The sequence below is a fragment of the Gouania willdenowi genome, chromosome 10 (assembly GCF_900634775.1).
Source record: "Gouania willdenowi chromosome 10, fGouWil2.1, whole genome shotgun sequence".
NCBI classification, from domain to species: domain Eukaryota; kingdom Metazoa; phylum Chordata; class Actinopteri; order Blenniiformes; family Gobiesocidae; genus Gouania; species Gouania willdenowi.
In genome coordinates this window covers 27,961,219-27,985,059 of record NC_041053.1, presented here as the reverse complement: position 1 = coordinate 27,985,059, position 23,841 = coordinate 27,961,219, and the positions used below count along the sequence as shown (strand labels likewise).

The 23,841-nt window shown below is 38.0% G+C and overlaps 1 protein-coding gene across 12 annotated transcripts in view; it reads left to right on the top strand.

The window, feature by feature from the left end:
• The window catches only part of LOC114470866 (mitogen-activated protein kinase kinase kinase kinase 4), a 49,526-nt gene that overhangs the window by 21,911 nt on the left and 3,774 nt on the right, over positions 1-23,841 (top strand). Inside the window, exons 10-32 of one of the 12 annotated variants that reach the window (XM_028459216.1) lie at positions 632-804; positions 2,055-2,124; positions 2,402-2,522; positions 3,307-3,417; positions 3,735-3,869; positions 6,951-7,013; positions 8,979-9,284; positions 10,259-10,393; positions 10,529-10,666; positions 12,667-12,737; positions 15,513-15,592; positions 16,349-16,434; positions 16,720-16,823; positions 17,378-17,462; positions 17,536-17,703; positions 18,243-18,345; positions 18,608-18,763; positions 18,868-19,011; positions 19,134-19,268; positions 19,360-19,460; positions 20,334-20,483; positions 23,352-23,511; positions 23,681-23,820. In XM_028459216.1, the coding sequence (XP_028315017.1) occupies positions 632-804; positions 2,055-2,124; positions 2,402-2,522; positions 3,307-3,417; positions 3,735-3,869; positions 6,951-7,013; positions 8,979-9,284; positions 10,259-10,393; positions 10,529-10,666; positions 12,667-12,737; positions 15,513-15,592; positions 16,349-16,434; positions 16,720-16,823; positions 17,378-17,462; positions 17,536-17,703; positions 18,243-18,345; positions 18,608-18,763; positions 18,868-19,011; positions 19,134-19,268; positions 19,360-19,460; positions 20,334-20,483; positions 23,352-23,511; positions 23,681-23,820 (2,935 nt within the window). Of the gene's footprint in view, positions 1-631; positions 805-2,051; positions 2,125-2,401; positions 2,523-3,306; positions 3,418-3,734; positions 3,870-6,950; positions 7,014-8,978; positions 9,285-10,258; positions 10,394-10,528; positions 10,667-12,666; positions 12,738-15,512; positions 15,593-16,348; positions 16,435-16,719; positions 16,824-17,377; positions 17,463-17,535; positions 17,704-18,242; positions 18,346-18,607; positions 18,764-18,867; positions 19,012-19,133; positions 19,269-19,359; positions 19,461-20,333; positions 20,484-23,351; positions 23,512-23,680; positions 23,821-23,841 lie in introns of those variants that run through there. The other 11 variants (XM_028459218.1, XM_028459215.1, XM_028459220.1 and 8 more) reach the window with 11 other exon arrangements.

The window sequence follows — 23,841 nt, the reverse complement described above, 5'->3', positions numbered from 1 at the left end:
CTTTAATGGCACATATAAAGTGGCATATTTTAGTTTCAATATTTATTTGACAAGTGACTCATATATTGTATTGAATCTGTTAATAATAGAATTTGGTTAATATGGATATTTTTTATTTCAAAGGGGATGAATATTTTAGAAATATATTTGAATAGAACGTTTTGTCAACTGATGTGCACATAAAAAGGGAAGTAATGTTTGTAAAAAGGCTGTTAAAGTGGGTCGCATGTGTGTGAAATTGCCCCTCTATGAATGCATTCTGCTAAGGTATTTATAGATTTATTCTAGCAAGCTAAAGCTTTGACTAAACAAAAAAAAAAAGTTGTAAAATGAAATGCTGTTGCACCTCCAAATGATGCATAATAGAACCTGCTTTTCGTTCGTGTCTTTTATGCCATGATGTCATGGAATGACATCAACAACTTGGCTTGTATTAATGTTTGCCAAATTACAAGCGCTCATGCTTCTTATTGGTTTTTTTTTCAGCAGAGTGCTTGTTATGATTTTTTTTTTTAAGGTCATATTGTTGCATTAAAAGCTTCTTAATGGAATGAAATCTGATGAATTTATGAATGAATGCACAACTCTGCCTTAATGTTTTGTTTTGTTGTTGTTGTTTTTTTCTTTGTAGGTCAAAGCGGTTCTTGTCGTTTGTGGATAGCTGTTTAATTAAGAACCATTTACATCGACCCCTAACTGATGTCTTGCTGAGACATGCCTTCATTAGAGACCTGGTTAATGAGAGACAAGTTCGGATCATGCTAAAAGATCATCTGGATAGGACACGGAAGAAGCGAGAGAAAGGTAAAGAGAAATCGGTGATGTAGGGAAAAAAAAAAAAGTAAAACATTAAACCCCTCACAACTTTTACTGTTTTGTAGTCAAAGCAACAAATTTGCAGCATGAAGAAAGGAGAAAGAAGGGAGCTACAGAGTGTATCACTAAAAACAATGTAAAAACGAGTCTTTTAGAAGTTCACTTTAATACTTTTTGTGATTCGTGAGACAGGATGCGATGGTAACAGAAACAAAGGAAGGAGTAGAGAGACAGCAGAGGGAAAGGCTGTGGGAAGGGAGAAGGAAACTGAATGACCATCTGGTTCCAATCTTCTCTTAGTTTATAAAAGCACACTAATGACTGGTAGAGTCTCTGCATGCAGTGTGTGTGTGTGTGTGTGTGTGTGTGTGTGTGTGTGTGTGTGTGTGTGTGTGTGTGTGTGTGTGTGTGTGTGTGTGTGTGTGTGTGTGTGTGTGTGTGTGTGTGTGTGTGTGTGTGTGTGTGTGTGTGTGCGCGCGCGCATGTCTGTCTGCAACTTTTTTTATGAGCAAGTACAGTATGTCTCTTTGCTACTATACTCGGTACCATAATATGCATGTAATAAATGTGTGAGCTTAATAAATAGATGAAAAAAATCATGCTCTACATGTGTCAAGTTCAGAATACCGTCGAGGACAATTTGGGAAAAGACAGTCGAGTTATTTTTGGGAATATATTCTTTAGATAAACTGTATGGAACAGCAAACCCAGTTACTTTTCTTTAACTTGAACTGCATGTTGAATCTTTTATTTTTATTGTTTTTTTTTTTACAGTTTTGGCACAAATAGTAGCAATATGGACATATAGACCTTGACATTTCCTTTTACACTGATTGTTCTGCTTTTTTCACCACCTGCCTCTGTTTGGAGTGAACACACCTGTGCTCTGTCATAGCTCCTAAGCTTTCCAATGCCATCATGTGATGCACTGAGCACTATAGCAGTATTACTACTGGCCTGAACGGTCAAAGTTCAAGAAACCAGACATGCCGACATGTTCAATAAAAAGATGGCTGGTTTAAAAAGAAAAAAAAATCACACTAAGCATTTCCCTCCCATGTACTGAACTCAAATTGCGTCATTTTATTGTAGATAATGTGAAATATTAACACTAACAGACTGCATCTAATAACATGTTCTCCTAAAGGGTTGCATGATATAATTGCGTCTAATCTGATCTTTATTTTGACTACACTTGTTTTTTCAATTCATTTACCCGTATCGTTCTCATTCAGAAGGACCAGAGTATGAGTACAGTGGCAGTGAGGAAGAGGATGATGAAGTCCCAGATGAAGAAGGGGAACCGAGGTAAGAGTCATCACATAAAGGCCAACAGCATATTAAGCTTGTTTAAATTCACCTTGCTACTTTGCCACTTGTAATTTCTGTCTCCCTTTCTCTCTCTCTTTTTTTTTTTAGAATGTTTATATTTATATTTGAATCAAATTGTGTGTATACTATCTTTTTTAAAGACGATTTATGCCATTATTGTAATAATATATTTTTATGCTGGAAGCCAAGACTTCTGGCCAAAATGTTGTTGTGTCTAAATAATGGCAATAAAGGATTCTGATCTGTTGGCCAGCTCCATTGTGAATGTTCCTGGTGAATGGACGTTAAGGCGGGAGTTTCTTCGCCTACAGACAGAGGATCGTGAAGGATGCAGAGAGGGTCGCGGAGGAGGTGGTGGTCAAATAAAACAGCAGGTAAAACATTGATTAATTATGTTAAATTAACCATATGTAACCTACATTTTTTTTTACAATAATGTAAAAATGATTGGTAACATAATTGACAATGTTGACTGCAAAAATTTGCGTCGACACGCCATTTAATGCTCTAAATTCATGATTCATGATTCAAATTTTGCTGAAGTACCATACATGAACTTCTGGGTGCAGTGTCACTTCACCATTTACATCGTTGAAGAAGAATTGCGTAAAAGAAGAAGAACCAACCTAAAGTCTTAAAGTTTGGGACCAGTTCACTGAAAATCTACATACATGAAGTAGAACTAACATCAGTGACATAAAACTACCAGTAATATGTTGGAATCAAAGCAGCAGGAAACTGTTTTATATTTTTGAAATCTCAATAACGTAGCCTAAAAAGGACGACGATGGTCACATGACTCTAGCGCCAAAAATAACTTGTATTTTTAAAAGAACAACAAATTAATTCATATATATTTTGTACAGTCACTGTGATTTATGGCACTTAAAATATTTGAATATTATGTACATTGTATTGAGAATTGTAGAACAAACACCCTCCGCTCCTAGTAAAGGACCCCTTTGTGTTACAGGTTTGTTATAATCAGCATGTAGTGTTAATAGCTAATGCAGTACTTAGAGCATTGGGTATATATTAGTATATAGTGAAAGCTATAAATTAGTCAAAATAGTTAGTATTTAATTAATTATTCTAGCATTTAGTGTAAGACATGTAATAATTTTTTTCCCTCTTTGATCTGATATCCTGACTGTGCAGCAGCAGCAGAGGCAGCAGTTAGCAGAGCAGGAGCGCTACAAGCAGCAGCTGCTAGCCGACAGACACAAGAGAATCCAACAGCAACAAGAGCAACGGCAAAAGTTTGAGGATGTGAGTGATGTTTACTCTCTGGTTTCCTTGCAATTTTCTAAACACCAGCAGATATGTGAGTGGATAAGAGCACTGCAGCTTCAAACAATAACAATCTGTGAAGGACACACCGAGTTTATTTCAGCAGCTTTTATCAGCTTCATCAAGGAACACTTGAGAAGAGTGGGACACTTGATCTGCTGAATGATAGAAACAACTACAGTGCATTATCACCTAAAAATAGGTCTTTTTATTATGTTGGTGTCTAGCATCATGAAAGAGAAACTAAGATGCAAAAGGCTTTAATTGTTGGTCCTGACTTCATTTACATTTTGCAGCAACAGAGACAGCATATGGCAGACTCTGCCTTCCAGTGGGCGGAGCTTCAGGAGATTGTCCTTGGGGAGGAGTCTGAGCTCCATGACAACAGCATACTATTAGATGAGAGAAACAGGAGAGGTGACAGGAAACAGGTAAAGGGAAACTTTTTGTTGGTAGTTAAGCATAAGTATGTTTTGTATTTAAAGGTATAGAAGAGGATTTTCCCAAAGTTTAGAAAAGAAATGCCCTCTCCACTTTTGGAAAAAATGCACATGCGCAACATTCTACCTGCTCCCAAGAGGGGACACCTTTTAAACAAGTGCCAGAGAGCATGCACGAGCCCAGTTTTCCTCGTACACAGGTCTGTTTACAACTGCAAGCTTCAATAAATGGCTGAAAGCGTAGCTCACGAGACACATGGGTACGTTCACACCGAATGTGACTGTAGTGACTGCAGTCACTTCAATATGGTGATTCGCTTGACCGTAGTAGTGCTTTTTGGTCACTCCATCACTTCATCGCTCCAGTGACGTGATGACCAGGGAACACAGTAACCCTAGGTCGCGCTTGACTTGTCGCTCAGATCACGCAAGTCACGTCGCTTGAGAAGAGATAACTTGAGGTTGTGTCATTTATATTGATTTGAATATAATCTAGTTGCTTCAGTCTCTCCAGTCCCGTTCGGTGTGATTGTACCTTTAGTGCGCGCATACGCAGCAAGCGAAAACTAGCTGGGGACGAGCACGTACGACGGCCTTACATCAGAATGATTGACAATTAGGAAGACCAATCGTCTAGATTAGGAGTGTGACAATATCTCGATATGGCGATATATCGCGATATTTTTCCACACGATCGATTATCGATATGCTCCCGCTAAGTATCGATTTTTTTCTTTTTTTCTTTTTTAATTTTTAAAAAAAAAAATGTATTTTTTTTTTTTTCCAAAACCTTTTTCTGCTTTTTCACTAAAATGTGCAGGTAGGTCTTCACAGAAATGTTGTCACTTTTTGTTGAAGGAACCAATATATTGTTTACTGGAATATCGCACTATAATGGTGTCACTGGAAAGAAAGATCCTATTTTTTGTTTACAGAAAGCACTATTGGAGATACTTATTCGTTTACATTGTTATATTGACACTTATTTACAGAAATGTTGCACTAAAATAGTGTCAATGTTCATAGGACACTTTTTCAATTTATTGTCTTTCAGATATAAAATAAAAATTGTATTTTTTCACTTAATCTTTTTTTTCTTATGTCATAGATTATCGTAGATTGATTTCTGACCAATATATCGATAATCGCAGTATCGTCATATTGTCAGATAATTGTTATTGTGAGCTTTGTATCGCGTATCGTATCGTGAGGTACCCAGAGGTTCCCACCCCTAGTCTAGATGATTGTCCAGCATTTTTGGTGCTTGCTGTGCACTCAACAAAACCTGTTTTGTTTTTGTTTTTGTTGTGAAAACTAACACTGCCCCTGCCCAAATACACTCAGTGCCTCAAATATATATATTTTTTAATGTGATTTCTAGTAAAACTGCATCCATGTGTATGTGACCCCTGTGCATTCAGAGCTGGTCATGTGTAAGATCACACTGTTTTAAGTGTGATGGAACTTACAAAAGTTACCTGTCAGGATGGATTACTTTTAGCAGGTGTGTGTGTGCGTGTGTGCGTGCGTGCGTGTATACACATCAACTTTTTGTCCTCGAAAACGAAAAAGAAATCCAGTGAAGTGGTTTTATTGCACTCAGGGAGAAGCTGCAGCTGTCAAACCTCGTCAGCTCAGTAATAAAAACATTCTTTACGCCAAGAATAAAGGAAGAAAAAGGTTTTTGGAAAAGAAGAAAATATTTGGTATTTTTGAAATAATTATTGCCAGAGTTTATTGATCCAAACAGTCTGCATTTGGAAAAGTTGTTTTTTAGAAAGAAGAAGTGTGTATGCCTTGAAATTTCCTTTTTACTGAAGCACTAGATTTCTGTAAATTAATTAGAAATATCTAATTATTAACATTAATTTTGGTCACATACACATATCTCCACAAAGACACAATGAGAACCCATTTTGCACAGATTCTGAATTCTTTAAACTGTTTTGAACAAAGACATCCCTCTTTTTTATGACCTCAGGGATTCATTTTCAGTCTTTACGTTTAAAGCATGCCTAATGAATATGTTCCACGCACCAGTGACTTTGAATAGTTATTGGTTAGTGAATACTTCCTGTAGATTGTGCTGTGTTTAAATGCTATTAATTTCTGTCCAGTTACATTACGTGTTCCTGTGAGCTATCAGCGTTTATCAGACTGGAATTACAAAATGTCTCAGATGAAGTTCAGGACACAGACTTGATCTATATGAGGCTTCATTATTATCATGCTTCATTGACTGTAATTAATCAATAGGTTCATTGGGTGTGGGATGCGATGTCTTGTATTTTGTTATGTGTGGAATCTGTGGCAAGTCATGTTTCCACCTGTTGATCAATTTGGCTCGCATTGCATGATGGTTAAGTTCAGCTCAGCAGATGCAGAAATGTATTATAAAATACATTTGTTTACATTACAGAAATGTATTAAAATTTTAAATACATTTCTAGATGTACATGTTTTTGTATTGTAGCTGAGTCTCCCACATAATCTATATTTAACTTTTTTCATATGGTCAAGAAGTGAAGTTAACAATAGAAAAACATTATGTTTTAGCAAGAAAGCAGCAGCAAACCACTCTGCTAAGTGCTTTTAGATCCCAGATCACATGATTTAAACAGAGTAGGTGTTAAGGTTATTTTTTTATTTTTAAAGGAAAATAATTTTGGACTTTTCATAGAAATTCAAAACAAGGTCAGAATGAAATGCTAGATTTAAAGTTGTAATGCTCAATAAAAGCTCCATGCCATCTTGCACACTTAATATTGTAGTTCCACCTCTCCACAATCTCCTCAGTATTGGCAACATAAATGTATTTGGATGGCGCGTTTCATACACAAGTCAATTCAATGTGAATTGCATGATTAAAGGTTCAGCATTTAGAAAATATAACAATAAAAACAATAAAAACACTGTAGCAGATGCAGTTTAAAATAATAAGAAAAACATTAATCATCAATTTTGACACAACCAAAATCAAATATCATATTTTATGTCTGTGCAATTGTACTGTATGGAAAAAAAAATATTTACAATATTGCATGTGTGACTCTTGCATGCATTTCTGTTAAGCAGGAGCAGACAGGCCGACAGCAGATTGTGTCATTGAGGCCTCAGGACTCCACAGCTGTGCAGGTAACAAACCTGAATTCATTCTTCCTAGTTTTTTTCTTAATTAAATACATTTTTTATAGCGGGTGAAATGTTTCTTTTACTCCCACTGTGTGTTATGTCTAAAATTAATGATGCAAATTACTGAAAGTGGGCTGAATAAGAGCTTTTAGAAATGTTCAAACATTTGGAAAAGTACGCATCTTTAACCAATATATCCCATCTAGTTTTTCCAGAGTGTCTTTCTCTTTTATCCACCTGTTTTTCCCTTGTCAGTGTGAATTTAGTTTTTCCATTTTTCACACATTTCACTGTTGGGAAAATTTGTATTTGGGGTGTATGTTTTTTTAAATTCCACTCCTCATGAATTAACCTAATTAGGCCACTTATACAGGTTTGGAAAACATGACCATGACTGACAGTGTAAAGCATTCACATTCAACCAAAGACACTGAGGAACTTAACATGAACATTATCACTTTTCTATTTACGGTATTCAAGGTTAATTCAAGTTTATCATCCAGCTGTGTAAGCTGATATAAGACGGCTAAAACTGTGAAAACAAGACCAAGTATATACACGCATTCCCTTGGAAGTTGAATTTGGTTAAACTATGTTTGGGAGCTGATCATTTTGACCATCAGTTGTCTTCTTCTTCTTCTGAAACTGCTTTCATTTTAAGGTGATTTTTGTTTCTGTTTTTCTTTGGCTCTAATGAATACTTGAATGGGCCAACTGGGACTATCCTAAGTCATTTATGTTTTGTGAATGCCTGCAAAAGGAGGAAAAAATTCCTTATTGAGCTCTTAAGTATAATTTACTACAACAGCAAATGCAGAAAGTTTTGCTTTGCCAATAAATCCAAAAGCCCCCGCACTCATCACTTTAGCTCAATGTTAAACACACACATGCACCCACCATATCCATGCCTCCTCTTTTATGACTAAGAGCAGGGTCTTTGTACAGCTGTACACTCCTGACACTGAGGACTGCTGCATTGTGGGTCTTGGTGTTTAAGTGCAAACACAACTCAGAGAAAAATCAAGATATTTTACTTCTGTTAGTTATTTGTTGGAGTTTGTCCAGTGGCATGTTGTCTTAAAAACTTCAAAGATACTCTTTTGTTTAATTAGGATTAATATGTTTTTTTTTCCTCCTAAATATGTGGGGTTTTTATGCTAGGTTGATCAGGCTGACTCAAAAGAAGATCTTTGGCATAAATATTGGAAACTATCTTAAACTCTCTACTTTCCATTGTTAGTGCTTTGCTTTTATTCTTTGTTTTAACTTTACCTGTATTTCTTTGTGTCACAATCCAAAATGCCATGTCCAAGCTTTATTTCCTTTTTTGCCAATAAAAAATATGTCTAAACTTTGGGATTCAAATTTGTTATATTTCAGGGATTATAAAAAATCCACATTTCCAAAGAAGACATGTGCAAAAATGGTAAATACGGTACACATAGATATACTGCTTCCCAACCAAGTTAGGCATTCGGCGTAGGTTACCATGGTGATTTACAACAGCAAGAAGCGCCCATACATTTAAATTATGAAAAATGTTTTATCATGCTGAGGTTTGATCTTCTTTAAAATAATGAATTTATTCAGAAACAATATACCAGTTTCTTTTTTCCCTCAAAATCTTTTGACTTGATTTTTAATCCATTATTATTATTATTATTATTATTATTATTATTATTATTATTATTATTATTATTATTATTATTATTATTATTATTATTATTATACTAAACCAATGCTATACTCAAGTAACATAATTTCAGCATTATAAATTAATGGAAATATTTTATTCTGACTGTATGTTTGTAGTTTTTCACATCTAGTTATAGATCAGCTTTCATTCATTACATCATTACTCAGTAGGACCGATCTGCTGCTCCATACAGACACTCCTGTGTGCTGTTGTTCTGCTTGTGTGTACGTGTGCTTTTATGTTGTTTTTATGTTGCTTTTTATGGCACTCAGAAAGCCAGTGCTTCCAACCAGCTGATTCAGCATATGGTCCAACATTCCCAGCCTCAGCCTGTGGCCCAGCATCAGCAGCCCTCAGCCAGCAGGAGGTCCCACCGCACCCTCCCCAAAGACCAAACCCAGCTCCTGTCACTGCAGCACGATCACAGACACAGGGACAGAGAGCGGCACAGGCAGAAAGAAAGCCCAGTGGCTGCTGTCCAGAGGCTGCCAGCGAATGGTGGGAATACAGCAGCTACTGTTTCTGCTTCTGCCATCACTGCCTCACCCTGCCGATCGGCCAGCAGCCAGCGCTCAGCGGTCGGTAAACCCTGCCCGCTCCACCAGTCTAACACCTTTACCACCGCCGCCCCACATGCTTGTGTCTGCATTTGCTTCTTGTAGTTTTGTTCTCACATTTTATTGTCCACTCTACGTACTCCATGCATCTATTTACTCTGTCTCCTTGTTCTCATGATTACATGAATGTTTATTTAATGTTAGGTTAGGCAGCTTAATCAGGTATCAACAAAAAGAAAGAGAGTTTTTGGTGCTCATTTCTATAAAAATCCTGCAAATAGCCATTATTCACAATAATTAATAAAATAAATATTTTATTAGTATACCAAAGGACCTAATCAACTATGGTTCATTAATAACGCATATAAAAAGCTGTTTTTGGTCTTCATGCATATGCATGAGTAGGTGTAAACACACACGCTGCTCCAGGTGTGTCTTTTATCACAGCAGCAGCAGTAAATCATTAAGTCTTCCTTCTCCCCCTCTGACCACGGAAATAGACCATTTAAGATGATAGTCCATTGTTTTGTCCAACTGCTGCGTTGCATTGGGTCACAAACACATCAGAAGATCCCATAAAGGTGATACAAGGTGGTATAACGGCTACTAAAAGTGAAACTGATTGTGAGCGTTCTTAGGTTTATCTATATACTGGATTATGTATGTACTGAACGTAAAGATATTAACTGTAATATCAACCTACCTTCCTTATGTTCATTTTAGCTGTGAGGAAGTTTGAGAGGGAGGAGCTCACATTCTTATATAGGGTAGGAGGAGTTTCAGCTTTATGATGTCACAACGCAAGAAAAGTCCAACTCGCCCGTTTGGAGCTGAATTTTTACAAAATGTCGAATCACAAGGAAGGGAGGAAACAGAACTTTTTCAACTTTGGCCCTCTGAATGAGGCTAAAGGGATGCATCTCACTGTATCAAAACCATTATATAATGAATTTTTCATAATACTGCCTTTTAAAGATATTGTGGTTGTTTTTCAGATTGACCTTCAAGAATCAAACCTCACCAGGCTGCTTTTAGCTGCTGGTCTGCCTGACCAAGTGCACTCCAGGCTAGGCTCAGGAAGCAGCTCTAGTCCATGTACCCCAGCCATGCAGAGAGCTCACTTAAACCAGGTTGACCCTGAATTCCTCTTCTTCTTTTTTTTTTTTTTTTTTACGAGCAATCAGGGAAAGAATTTTTAGACTTGTACGGTAAATGATGAATGTAGTTTGCACTCATAAATATTTTTGCTTTTATTTTTCGTCCAGAAAAACGACCTTCGCTCGAGTCGTGAAGCCCCTCACAGCAGCTCCATGTCAGACATGGCATTAACCCCCCTCTCCCCATTATCTCCTGTGTCCTTGACTGACAGTGTCTTCTTTAAGTCAGCAGAGACTCCACCTAAAGTAAGTATCATGTGTTTAAACAGTGAGTCATGACTAGCACAGTTATGGGCTTTGACAGTAAGTTATACTGGCTCAGACTCATTGGAGATTGATTGAGATTGATGTCTTTATTTCAAACATGTAAAATGATAACAGCAAAATTGTTCAAATAAGAAGAAACGATGAATTACAACAGCAGTAATAGACTGTCGATTTGATCCACAAACACTTAAACCTCTCAATTTACATGTATAAACTTATTAAATTCTACCCCTTTATTCACTACCCATTTTGCTTTTTTAAACACAACTAATGATCCAATTCATTTCCCATATATCAGTATACAAACAATGTACATATTTACAAATATTCCATAGCTAATCAGTATTTGAACATTGTTTTATCTCCACACTCATTGTGTTACATAATTTTACTTTTCAGTGTTGTTCGAACACTTAAAATCTTTCCCCTTAACTAATAATCCCCCTTTCTTTCGAATTACAAGAGATGGATTAATCAGATTCAGATTTTCATAGTTGCTATTGAAAGAGGAAGTTAATATTGTGCCAGTTACAGGATGTAGTTTGTGTTAAGTGGGTCTGGTTTAACGAGGAAAGTAGCACACTCAGGGAAATGCTGCCTTGTAGTTTTGTGTTTGAATGAGAACATTTCCTCAGGATCTGATCATGTGACGTGGCTCTAACTGAAAACATACCAACTCCAGATCACATCTTTCATTGGCTTTCTTTCCCTTTGCTAAACCACTGCTCCCCTACTAAGTGTTTTTACAAGACAATATGCTGGTAGGGGGATTTACTCACAGAGCAACATATGGAGGTGATAAAACATCTAATAAGTACTTCAGAGATGAGGGGAACCCAATAAAGCTGTCGTTTGCTGTGTTTTGTTGATGGGCTAACGGAGGCCATATGGATTCGATAGAGCAGCTAATAATTACTTACTACGCTCTGTGTGGTGAGTGCCTGTGAAACATCTCCTAAAGGCACCAACAACACTACAATATGGTACAGTTAATTCTCTGAATTCCTAAACAATCCCTTTATGCCTGGGAAGTAGCAAATATTCATTAAAATAAGTACGTGTTTAATCCTGAGCAAATCATTTAAATCCAATTATTACTTCAAGAATAATTCAACTCGTGAATTCTGTCTGAAGTTATTATATAAGCTAAAAAAACCATCAACCAATTGGCCAAGAGACTTTTTTAAGATGGGATCACACCCCACCCAAGGTCTATCTTTGATTAAAAATTTGGTAAAAATCTGTAATTTAATCCTGTTAACAGGCGAACAAATGAATGAATAAACGCCAGTTGAAATATTACCTCCTTGATGGTAAAATAAAATGCATGTACAAAAATGAGCACACTTCCCACAGCAGCGAGATTGCATGTCAGAAATCATGGCTCAGGGGAGCCAGTAGCAGGATGGGGGCAACTTGTCAGGAGGCTGATCGCTGCTCCCCAGCTGTCTTCCTGCACAGCCGGGTGTGTCTTCCTCTCCGAGACTGTGTGCTGCGTCTCACCAGATGAAAGGTCTGAGGTTAGCAGCTGCATGTTAGGATTGAGGATTAGACAAGAATCAGAACTTTTTCAAAAACAACTCCTTTGTTGCCCTAACTCGGTCTGATCCGGTTCTGATCCTAATGTCTGTTTGAAGAAAACATTGGAGCACAAATAAACAACAATGTCTCAAATATTATCAGATGTATGTACTGTACCTTTGTAAGATTTCACTGCAGCCAAATCAGAATTGCCCCATTAAAATCTCAGTCATAGCTTTTCAATCAGGCTTTTTATTCATTGAACAAAACTGTTTCATAACCTCAGCAGCTTCTCTTTAATCAGGTAAAACTGTGTTTAGCAGAAAGGCTGGCTCCTTGCAGACCACTTTTTGTGAAAATGTAAATAAGCCATCAAGACCACCAGGAAACTGATCTCTCTGTCTACTCTTCATGTTTTATTCAGAATGTTCAATGAGCTTTGCTTTTGTTTCTTTCAGGTCCCAGAGCGCACTACCTCCAAGTTTTACTGTAGAGAACTGGTGATGGGGCACAAAAGGGCTGCATCAAGGTAAAGCACGACTTTGTGATATTAAAGTATGAGGGCCGGGTTGTATGTGTTTTTGCATTCAAAAGTTTTTACCTTTACCAAACAAAGCATTTATTTATTACATGTTAGCCTAGCACTAAAACATATATACAGAAACTGTTTAAATATCCAGTAGCTCTAAGCACAATAAACAAAGTGTAGCAACTGTAATTATAACTCTGAGTAAATATGAGTGAGTTGTCTCACTATAGGATATATGCCTCCACATCATATCACAGAAGCCTTTTCTCATAAAGCCAACCTGATTGGCTGGTGAAATGTATTCATCCGCAACAGGTAGTCCCACCTACTATAAGTCGAGTGGGCGGAGAATACATTGGCATTCAATAAGCAAAGCTCTTCTCACTCAGGAAGTAAGAAGAGTTGTCTTTGCGAGACATCTCACTCATTAATCAGAGAATGGGGGTCATGTAAATAACCTGTAATTTTCTTTCATAACATTTGTTTTGATGTCTCACTGTGGGATATCATAGCTCCTGTATTGCAGACAAGCTTATCGCATGCGACACCAGCCCGCAGAGCAGCACTGTGCCACAAACGGAGCGGAGACATCCAGACGGTAAAACCGTACAAAAGTGAGGGTCGAAGACCAACTCGTTGCTGCACGAATATCCTGAACAGACACTCCCCTGAACAAGGCCCTGGAAGTGGTCAAACCCTGAGTTGAATGTGCACGCAAGCCCACAGAATAATTTTAAAGCAATCGCCTCCACCACCCAGCGTGACAGGCGTTTCTTAGTAACAGACTTCCCCTTATGGGACGGAGCCCAAGAGATGAAGAGATATCCCTTCACCCTGGCAAAGGTGGGGGATATCAGGGCCAGCGGGGGAACGCATAGAGCAGCACGTGTGGTCAAATGTGCGCTAATGTGTCTACCGCTAGGGGAGCCCCCAAATTGCGGAGGGAGAAGAAAAGCGCACACTGCACATTTTTGTCCGCAGCAAACAGATCTACCCCGGCCCGTGCGTAACGGGCCCATATCTGTTCCACTGGCCTCCGTTTCCGACTGTGCTAAAAGCAACCAGTCATCCAGATACGTGGCCAAGGGGATGCCCTGCCATCTTAGCGGGGCTACTGCTGCTTCCGTGCACCATACAAACACCCTTGGGCTCAGAGACAGGTCGAAGGGGAGGACCCGGCACTTGTAACATATTCCCTGGAAAGCGAACCGTAGGTACTTTCTGTGGGGAGGATAAATTGGGATATGGAAATACTCATCCTTCTGGTCGACAGACATGAACCAATTGTTCTGATGCACCATGCGCAGCAGGAAGGCATGCGTAAGCATCCTGAACCTGTTTTTCCTGAGATATCTGTTGAGAGCACGTAAATCCAGGATAGGGCGAATCCCAGATCCTCCCATTTGGGGAGTTTAGCAACGAGAAAACACGGGCTGAAGGATGCCGGCAAACCGGCCCATCTCCTCCCCCTGGAGGAGAGAGTGGCCGGTTGCAGCAGCCCGTTCACTGAGAGGGGCCTTCATCGAGGTACAGTAGCGCCCTCTAGTGGATTGATTATGCCAGCGCCCCCGAGGGGAGCGACGTGCACTCTCCACGAGAGGCAGCGCGGCGTTAAAGACTCCACCGTCCCCTGCTCGGGGGGTGGGGCACAGCCCCTCTCTGTTCTGCTTTTTGTTGATTTTTTACTTGCTACGCCTTCGGCCATTGGCCTGGGTGCATCAGCGGAGCACATTTTATTTACATTTTTTAAAAGTGTGAATGTAATTGAATTGAATTGTAATTGAACATGGATTATTGAAAACATGATTGTAATTTGAAAATGTAGTTGACCCCAACACTGGTTGAATTTGCCGAAGTCTGATTTGACACAAATATTTTACGACAATGTCAGTAAGAGAGAGTTTACAGCGACGATCTCAAGAAATTTTCGAGCCACAATTTTAACCTTTTATATAATTTTTCTAACAAAAAAACCCTTGATTCATTCATCTAGATTACACTACGTCTGTCTCTGATTTGACCATCAACAAAACTACAAATGTGCCAGTGGAGCAAATCTGAGAAAGGCTGCTTCTTAGCCAGAAAGTATAAGGTGTTGGAATCCATGCCTTTGAATGTATGTCCATGAGTTTGTGAACCATATCTACAGCTTCTTTCTCCCTTCCTCCAAAAACATATGATATGGCCTTTGTTATGTGTGTGTGAGCCGAAAGTAAAGTTACTTAAATAATAACAATAATGTTATGTGTTCAATATTGTAAAATAACCTGAAATATTTGGTTGTAAATCAAACTTGGATTAAAAACTGCAGTATAACAATATTTCATGCAAAATATTCTTTAAATGTTTTTATTTTTTGAATAAATGACCTGGAATCAACAAGGGAGTAGAAACTGTTTATCAAAGTAACACATAATGACAGACTTTTTTGTTTGGTTCTCTTTGATTTTGTGATTATGTTGTAGTAGAAATACTGAATGTGCATGTAGTTCTTCTTTTAAGTTATTGTGTACTTGATTTATTGTGAGGACAGGCATCATTCTAACCCACAGTGTACAAGTAGCAAACAGCTTTTGGAAGAGAAGGCGGTCATGAATAAATCACATTAGATTTGCTTGATTGATTACTTTCGATTAGTTGGAAAAACATCAGTGGTCAATTTTTTTTATTGCTGCATAGCTGAGGATCAACTGGAGATCTGAGCTGTAAAAATGTGTGTTAAGTTGATCTTAACGTGCCTTTGTTGTGGTTGAAACTCTCTCTCTCTCCATCTAGTGGCAGCTCAGCAGTGGTGACGGATAAAAGTGGAAGGTCTGTTCCCCATAGAGTCACTTCTCCAAACATCAACCCCTCAGGTCTGTTCAGGTGGATTTATTTGTTCACCTTTTACATCTCCTTTTTTGACATCATGGGTGTGAGGAGTTGAAATGTGTCTTAGCCTACAGGGGTGTCAGTCTTGGGTTTTTTCACAGAGGTACACATGCACCAAATTTAGAGTTTTGCTTGTTTTCACATGTTTTATTTTTGGCATTTTGGTAGAAACTGGGATAAGCAGAGAAAACTTACATTTCTGAAGAAAAAGCACCACTTGTGAACAGAAGGGGCCAAGGGGAGGGGAATAAAATGGAACTCAGGGGAAGTATCCACACAATGATAAAGAAAAGAATACAAACTTAACCTTATAAACAACATAGAATTCAAACATTGGAAGCATATAGCAGCAATAGCTCTACTTTCCATGGAATTTCTCTTCCTTTTTGACATTGCTGGAAAACCCAATGGAATGTTGGACAAAAACATTGACCTTTTCCTGTTTTGTCCCATGAATCAATGGTCTAAATCCTCTGAAATGTTCCACAGTTGTGTAATTCATTTCAATTCAACTTTGTTTATATAGTGCAAATGACAAACTAGTCATTTCAAAGCGCTATCAAAATATGAAATTCTTAAGAGAAAAAGAAAAAACCCAACAAATCCACATGAACAAGCATCAACTTTATCTCTGAAGCAGTTTTTGATATAGAAAAAAGCTTTCAATATGCAATACTGATTACATGTATTACTGTGTGTAATTGTGTTGTGTATGTGTGTGTGTTTGTGTTTGTGTTCAGGCTACTACAGGCTGGAAAGTCCCATCCTCTCTCGCCATCTACAGCAACAAAAGGCATCAGAAAAAAACCCCAGCAAATACACAGAGGTGTGTTTTTTCTGTCTGTTTTTACTCTGCAAAGCGTTGTATATTCTGACAAACTTCTCTTTAGTCAGCATGAACACACTGCAGTGTGAGATGTATTACTCTGCCAGTATCAAAGAGCTTGGTCTGCTATGGGTTTACTGGCCACAGCTGACAGAACACCCTCCAAATGATTTGGAAACACTGTGATCCAGGCGTTCCATGCGATACATTTCTGCATTCAAATTAATATTTGTATAATGTGTGATGTCCTCTTACACTTTGTCTCTGATCCACAACTGGTTACAGTCCATACAAGCATTGAAACCTGTGCAAAGTCGATACCACAAGTCCACTGAATACTCGTCTTCCAGTGATGAGGTGGGCAGCAGCGATGAGGATGAAAGAAACAGGTGAAATCATCTACTTCTTTATATCTTTTATTCTCTTAATGAAGTTTGCCTCAGCCTGTATTTATCCAGTATTTAGAGATACAACTATAATGGAATCCATTAAATGAGGTTAGAGTGTACTTATTTCTGTTTTAAAGACTGCCTCAAGTGTCAAACTTGAAGCATCCAATTTGGCCCGCAAGAGAAGGTAAAAATAACAGAGTAAACATGAATTATTTTGTAAATTACAAAATAATCCAGTTGCAGATATCTCAAATTCACCAACTCCACAATATTTTTAGTGACTTGCATTTTCCCTTTGTTTCTATCACATGAATGCAGTCATTTTTCATTGCAAATTGCGGAAAGAACTTGTAATTTTTCCACAAATCTTGCACTTGAACTAAAATTAGTTTGACACCCCTGATATAAACCATAAACACAGCATTCACAACCTCCTTTTTTTTCATCATTAATTTTAGATACGGTTTAACTAGTAGTTGTAAACCTCATTTTTATTGCTAATGATGTATTGAACATAAAGTTTATGCTCTAAAAACTTTAACTCTATCTAGGTCTGGCCTTTCGAATGGACAAAGAAAGTACTTCAGAGGAATACCTAATGGGATTGTGCTGCAGCCACATCATAACCTCAGCCAGGTACCAGCAATCGATAATATAAACAATTATCATTTTACAGCCATATTGAAAAGTCTTTTCTTCCTCTCTGCAGACTACTCGGTTTGGTTCCAATGATACCTACTTGCTGCCAGACCTTCTTCAGAAAACCCCTCTCCCCAGTTCAGCCCATAATGCACTAGGACAACAGCAGCGAAGCCAAGAATTCAATCAGATGAGATTACACACAAGTCCAGGATCCCCCATGCACCAGGAATTACATGTAGGCGCAAGAAAAGAAAAATCAATATTCTTCTATTTTCAATTCAAGTATTCCTAATTTCCTGTCCTTATTAGTCAACTCATCCATGTGTTAAACTTAATCAAAATTCTAAAACATATCCACTGCCAAGAGAAACTGTCAAACCGTTCTGGTGTTACATAATAACAAGTAGTAGGAGTATTTTCCATTCATATCTAGACAATACCGATATATGAAGCCTTAAAAGAAAGGGTAACTATATCCCAAAGATTTGGTTCATATTTCCCTGGCCAATCTACTTGTATTTGCTTTATTTTTCCATGAGTGGCTCAGTTTATGTGTGGAATTATCACTAATAACAGCATCTGTTTTTGGTCTTAAGGCTTGATTAATTCTCCCTCAGATAAACCTATGATTTATTCAAAAGAACAAAATGTAAATGCTTAATGAAATTTGAATACATCACAATTGGATTTGCTTTAAACTGTGAAGTTGCTGTTGGGCTGTAGAGACAATACTCAAATAGAAACTTTTGAAAAATCACCATCTTTTGCCATCAGGCTGTCGGCAGTCCCTCTGGCAGCAGCACCTCCTCGTCGTCCTCCTTCTTGTCTTTCATTGATCCAAGACTGATCTCCATATCCACTCCACCTCAGAGCCCCAGTGAGTACAAATGCATTTCAAAACAGAGTTCATGCACTCTCTTTTGTATACATGTATAACATTTTAATGTCAAACTGTTACATTTTAATATAGGATCAGCAACTGTTTTCACAGCTTCATTAAATACATATATTTTGTAGTTTTCCAGTGACATCTGTTAAACAGTTAAAGAGTAACTAAACTCCAAAATCCCCTTTTTCTGCTGAAAACAAATGTATTTGGGTATATAAATGGTGTTCTCGTGTGTTTTTCCTTCTTTCAGCGGGCTGTAGAGGTGATCCAATCAGGCAGGAGCATCACAGGAAGGGTTCTGTGGTTAACGTGAACCCGACCAATATCCGACCACAGAGCGACGCTCCAGAAATCCGCAAGTACAAGAAGAAGTTCACTGCTGAGGTTCTGTGTGCAGGACTCTGGGGTTCGTACTATGATTTGTTTCAAATAGAAAACATCAATATGGATTTCTACATGTAATAGATGAGTGTCATTTGTGTGTGTGTGTGTGTGTGTTTTGCACCACAGGCGTGAATTTGTTGGTTGGGACAGAAAATGGCCTGTGGCTGCTAGATCGAAGTGGTCAGGGAAAAGTGTATTCCCTCATCAGTCGGAGAAGGTTTCAACAGATGGAAGTTTTGGAAGGTCTCAATGTACTCATCACTATATCAGGTACATGCAGTTTTTGGTCAAAAACGGCTCCATAAATATGGAAAAGATCTTTGGAGACAAGGACAATGTAGTGTATGTAGTCTACTCATGCTCTCTGATCCAATGGCTTTTCCTGTCCAAAGGCAAAAAGAACAAACTACGCTTGTACTACCTGTCCTGGTTAAGGAATAAAATCCTTCACAATGACCCGGAGGTTGAAAAGAGACAGGGTTGGACCTCAGTGGGTGACTTAGAGGGATGTGTTCACTATAAAGTGGGTAAGTGAGAAACAGAGAGACTTGATGGTTGAAACTTTGAGTGCAGTATGGGCAGTTTTCACAATCATGGTGTCTTTGTTTTTGTTTTTAGTCCGTTACGAAAAGATCAAGTTCCTGGTGATTGCGTTAAAGAATGCTGTGGAGGTGTTCGCCTGGGCCCCAAAGCCCTACCACAAATTCATGGCATTCAAGGTCAGTAATGATTCAAATATATGCAAGATGCATCATAAGAGTCAATTAGTATAGGGCAAAAAACCTGTTAATGTGTTGGAAAAATATGTTCTAATGTCAGCATCGACCTGAAAGACACCTCTTGATTCCATTTATTATGTTTTGCGTCATGTTTAAAATATTTTTTTTCATGTATTTATTTGATATTATTTGTAACCCTTTTTTTCATTTTGGGGGGAAAAAAAGAAAAGAAAAAAAAATTGACAGTGTGTCTAAAAGCCAGATCAGAACCACAGCCAGAAAAAAATCAGGGGTTGGAGACCTTAACAACTAATAAATAGAAGAAGAAAAAAGTGGAAAACGAATTATTTGGTATAATGTCATATCTCAAGGAAAGACACTGTATGATTTATTAAATGTTAGCAGATCTGGATTAAAATTGTGTTGAGTTTAATGGAATATATTTTATTATTTGAGCTGAAATTAATTAATGTCCCCCAGGCCTCAGTTGTTACTATGTTTTTTTTTTGTTTTTTTTTCATACACACTAAGTTTAAATTTATTTACTTTGTCACGTGTCAGACTATGATAGAAAGATCAAAGAGGGTCAACAACACAATACATTTATTCATCTACTCACTCATACATGCAGTCTTTGTAGGCTTGGCCTATTTTTCTGTCCTCTGTGGCCTGAGCTAATATATGTCAAACCTCTCTATTCAGAGACAAGCTGAAATAACCCTTAACACCCTTGTATTCACTCCTGTTCTTTAAACCTCAGCGTAGGTCAAGGATTTCTAGTTGAATATTGTTGATTTGAGATTGTTTGCATTTGTGTGTGATTTTGTGTACACACTATGTCAATCATGTACCTGTTTTTGTGTGTGCGACTAGTCCTTTAGGTCTCTCCCTCAAAAGCCACTGTCTGTTGACCTGACTGTGGAGGAAGGTCAGAGGTTGAAGGTCATCTACGGTTCCTTGTCTGGATTCCACGCCATCGATGTGGACTCTGGGACGCCATTTGACCTCTACCTGCCTACCCATGTATGTACCTTCTTTAATCCTCAATGCTACACAATCTTTTTCAGGCAATAACTTTTCATTGGATTTAAAAAATACCTGTAGTAAAATTCAATTGCAAGCTCTATCAAGACATCATATATAATCCTAGAGATTTAGTCGGGCTGTTTTCTTTAAAAGTTCTTGCAGAGCAGCCTGGGGGAGGACGAACCTGCTCATCCTTGAGACACGTTGCCCGCTTGTGTTATAGATTTAGTGATTATTATTTTAACTGTGGCAGAGAAAGCTACAACCTAAAGTATTTCTTTTATCAAACGTTAATACACACGCAGCACTGTGTCTTCTTTTCTTACAACTGTAAGAACAAATGTTTTTATCAGAGCATTTTCTGGCGGTAGTATACAATAAAATAACTTTTGTGTGCTTTACTTTTGTTCAAGGAAAACAAACAATACCACCAACTAAAATAAACATCCAAACCAAGAGCATAGATTATAAACTAATGTAGATACATGAATACTAGTAACAAAGGATTGTTTAGTGATATATCACTAAATTAACTAAGGCAAAATAAGACACTGGGGCGGAAGAGAACCGCACACCTATTCACCAACTGACAAAACTATCATATACATATATTATAATGATGCCTTAGATATAATAAGGTTAACAGGATCTCGGGGAAAGGTATTGTAAGAGAGGAGACCATACCTCTTCAAAATAAGAAAGATTATCTACAAGTGTGTATCTTATCCATTCAAGATGGAGATAATGCTGTAAGAAAGAAAACATTGCATAGAACTGTTTAGTGCTACAGTGTCTGATATTCCTAGAATTATCATCTTTAAATCAGGAGCTAGTTGAGTTTTATGGATTTGGAGTCTTTTTTACAGACACATTCCCAGGTCACTGCTCGTTTAAGGGAACCTCCTGAAAATGGCAACTATCTATTGCTAGGCTAGGCTAACACAAAGAGATGGACAATCAATGATTCAAACACACACATTCACTAACCACTGATACTCTTTTATGATCAATAGCCTCAACATCCATGTTTTTAAATAGTTGAAATCCCCATGTATACAGTTAGTTTACAAACTCACATAACCGTAGTGTATTGTATTGTGTGAGTGTTCTGTGCTTTAGTTGAAAAGGAGGAGCTGCAGTGAATGAGTTTTGGAGAGATGTACCATCAGGGATACGTTCTATTAATACACCCAAGCAGCAGCTTCTAGTCCTCCTCGCCTCATCATTTCCTGACCTGCTTACCTCCGTTGTACATTCATTCTGACACACCACAACCTTTTTTTACTTATTTATTATCTTTGACGCAACATGTAGCTCTGGGATGCCTGAATAGTCCAAGAGACACTTTTTGTCTTCAGTGCGTATCTCATGCTCCTCCTTGGGTCAGATTTTTAAGATGCTGATCGTGGTTTAAAGCAACCGTTGCTCGTGAGCTCGTGAGCACTTCCACTGTGGTCCACTAACAATGCAGCCATGCCGATTCCAAGAGAGAGGATTAAGATTGCGTTGCGTCTTTGGATGCCTATTCTTGTGCTCAGGATTGTGTCGGCTCACATTTCGGTAATGTATCAAATACGCTGCAAAAATAAATGCTGAATTATTTTATTTAATATACTGAAAGGAGTTTTGTTAGCCTGGTTTTTGATTGAGGAACACAGCATTGTGTTTTTCCTCAATGTTTTATTTCAGGATAAACATAGAGTTGATCATTTTAAACAAGTCAGTTAAAGTGTAATAATAATAATGCACTGTGGCTTTATGTGCTGTACAAAGCAGGTCATATATTGTAAATATTGCTGGTTAGATTAAAAACATGGAATGTCAAGATAAACAATGACAAGAAGTCAACTTGACCCCAACCTTCAAGACTTAAAGGATCTGTAAACAATGGCTGCAAAAATTACACATACTGCATATGGTCTTCATGGTAGATACCACAGCACACCTTTAGAGGTGAAATGGAGTTTAGTCCACAACATTTATTTTAGAAAATAACAAAGTGGGACCAACCCATCGTCCTCATTTTTATTCGCTTTATTTCTACGGGTGTCTTGTTATTGCATGCATTACATATACTGTAATACGCTACAGCAGTGGTTCCCAACCTTTTTTAGGTCGTGACCCCATTTTGATACCACACATTTTTGGCAACCCCAGCGACTGAAAAAAAAAAAAACATTACTTTTTGATCATGTTTGTGATATAGTGTTACAGTGAGTAGCATGTGACGAGATGCGCCAGCTCAGATATTTTTATACTGTATTTTTTTAATAGATTTATATTTGAGGCATAGAATAGAATGTATAGAATACAGTGTGTGGTGTTTTAATTTGAAAAAGAATAATAATTACAAACATGTATTTAGTTTTTATTATTTAATAATTTAAATAACTACATTTTTACGCTGTATTTTCTTTAACTAGATTTACATTTGAGGAAGTGAAAGTTTAGAATACAGTTGTTTGAGATTGTGTGGTGTTCTAATTTAAAAAGAAATAATACAAATCTAAAAAATTACAAAAATATGATTTTAATCAGATTTTTTTGGGGGGGGGGTTATCATCATTTTCTAGACATTTCAGGCAACCCCCTTTTGAATTACAGGCGACTCCATACGGGGCTACGACCCCAAGGTTGAAAAACACTGCACTACAGAAACAGCCTGCATTTGTTTTTGGTTCATTTATAGGGAATAATAGCAGTTCTTCTCATGACGCACAGGTATTTTGGCCGTCAGGTCAAGGTCCCCTAATGGCTGTCACATTATATTATTCAATTATTTAGGCATGCGTGAGATGCACTAAACAGATACTATTAGATTTCAAGGTTTGGATGATATCCTTTATCATTTTCCCTATCTGACAGATCCAGGGTTCCATTCGCCCCCATGCCATCATCATTTTGCCAAACAAAGCTGGGACCGAGGTTCTAGTCTGCTATGAGGATGAAGGCGTTTACATCGACACATATGGACGCATCACCAAGGATACGGTGCTGCAGTGGGGGGAGATGCCTGCATCTGTTGGTAAATAAAATGGGTTAAATATCATGGGGTCATAATGTTCAGTTTCTGCAGATGATTATTTGGACACCCTGCCCTACATCTGTGGAGACACATTCAGGACAGTGTGGGCATGCATGCACAGCCTTGCTCTATGCACTCTAACACCACCTCTCTCTCTCTTTCCCTGCAGCGTACCTTCAGTCCAACCAGGTGATGGGTTGGGGTGAGAAGGCCATAGAGCTGAGGTCAGCAAACACTGGGAACCTGGAAGGAGTTTTCATGCACAAAAAGGCACAGAAACTCAAGTTCCTGTGTGAGAGGAATGACAAAGTAGGTTGAACACCTGTTTGG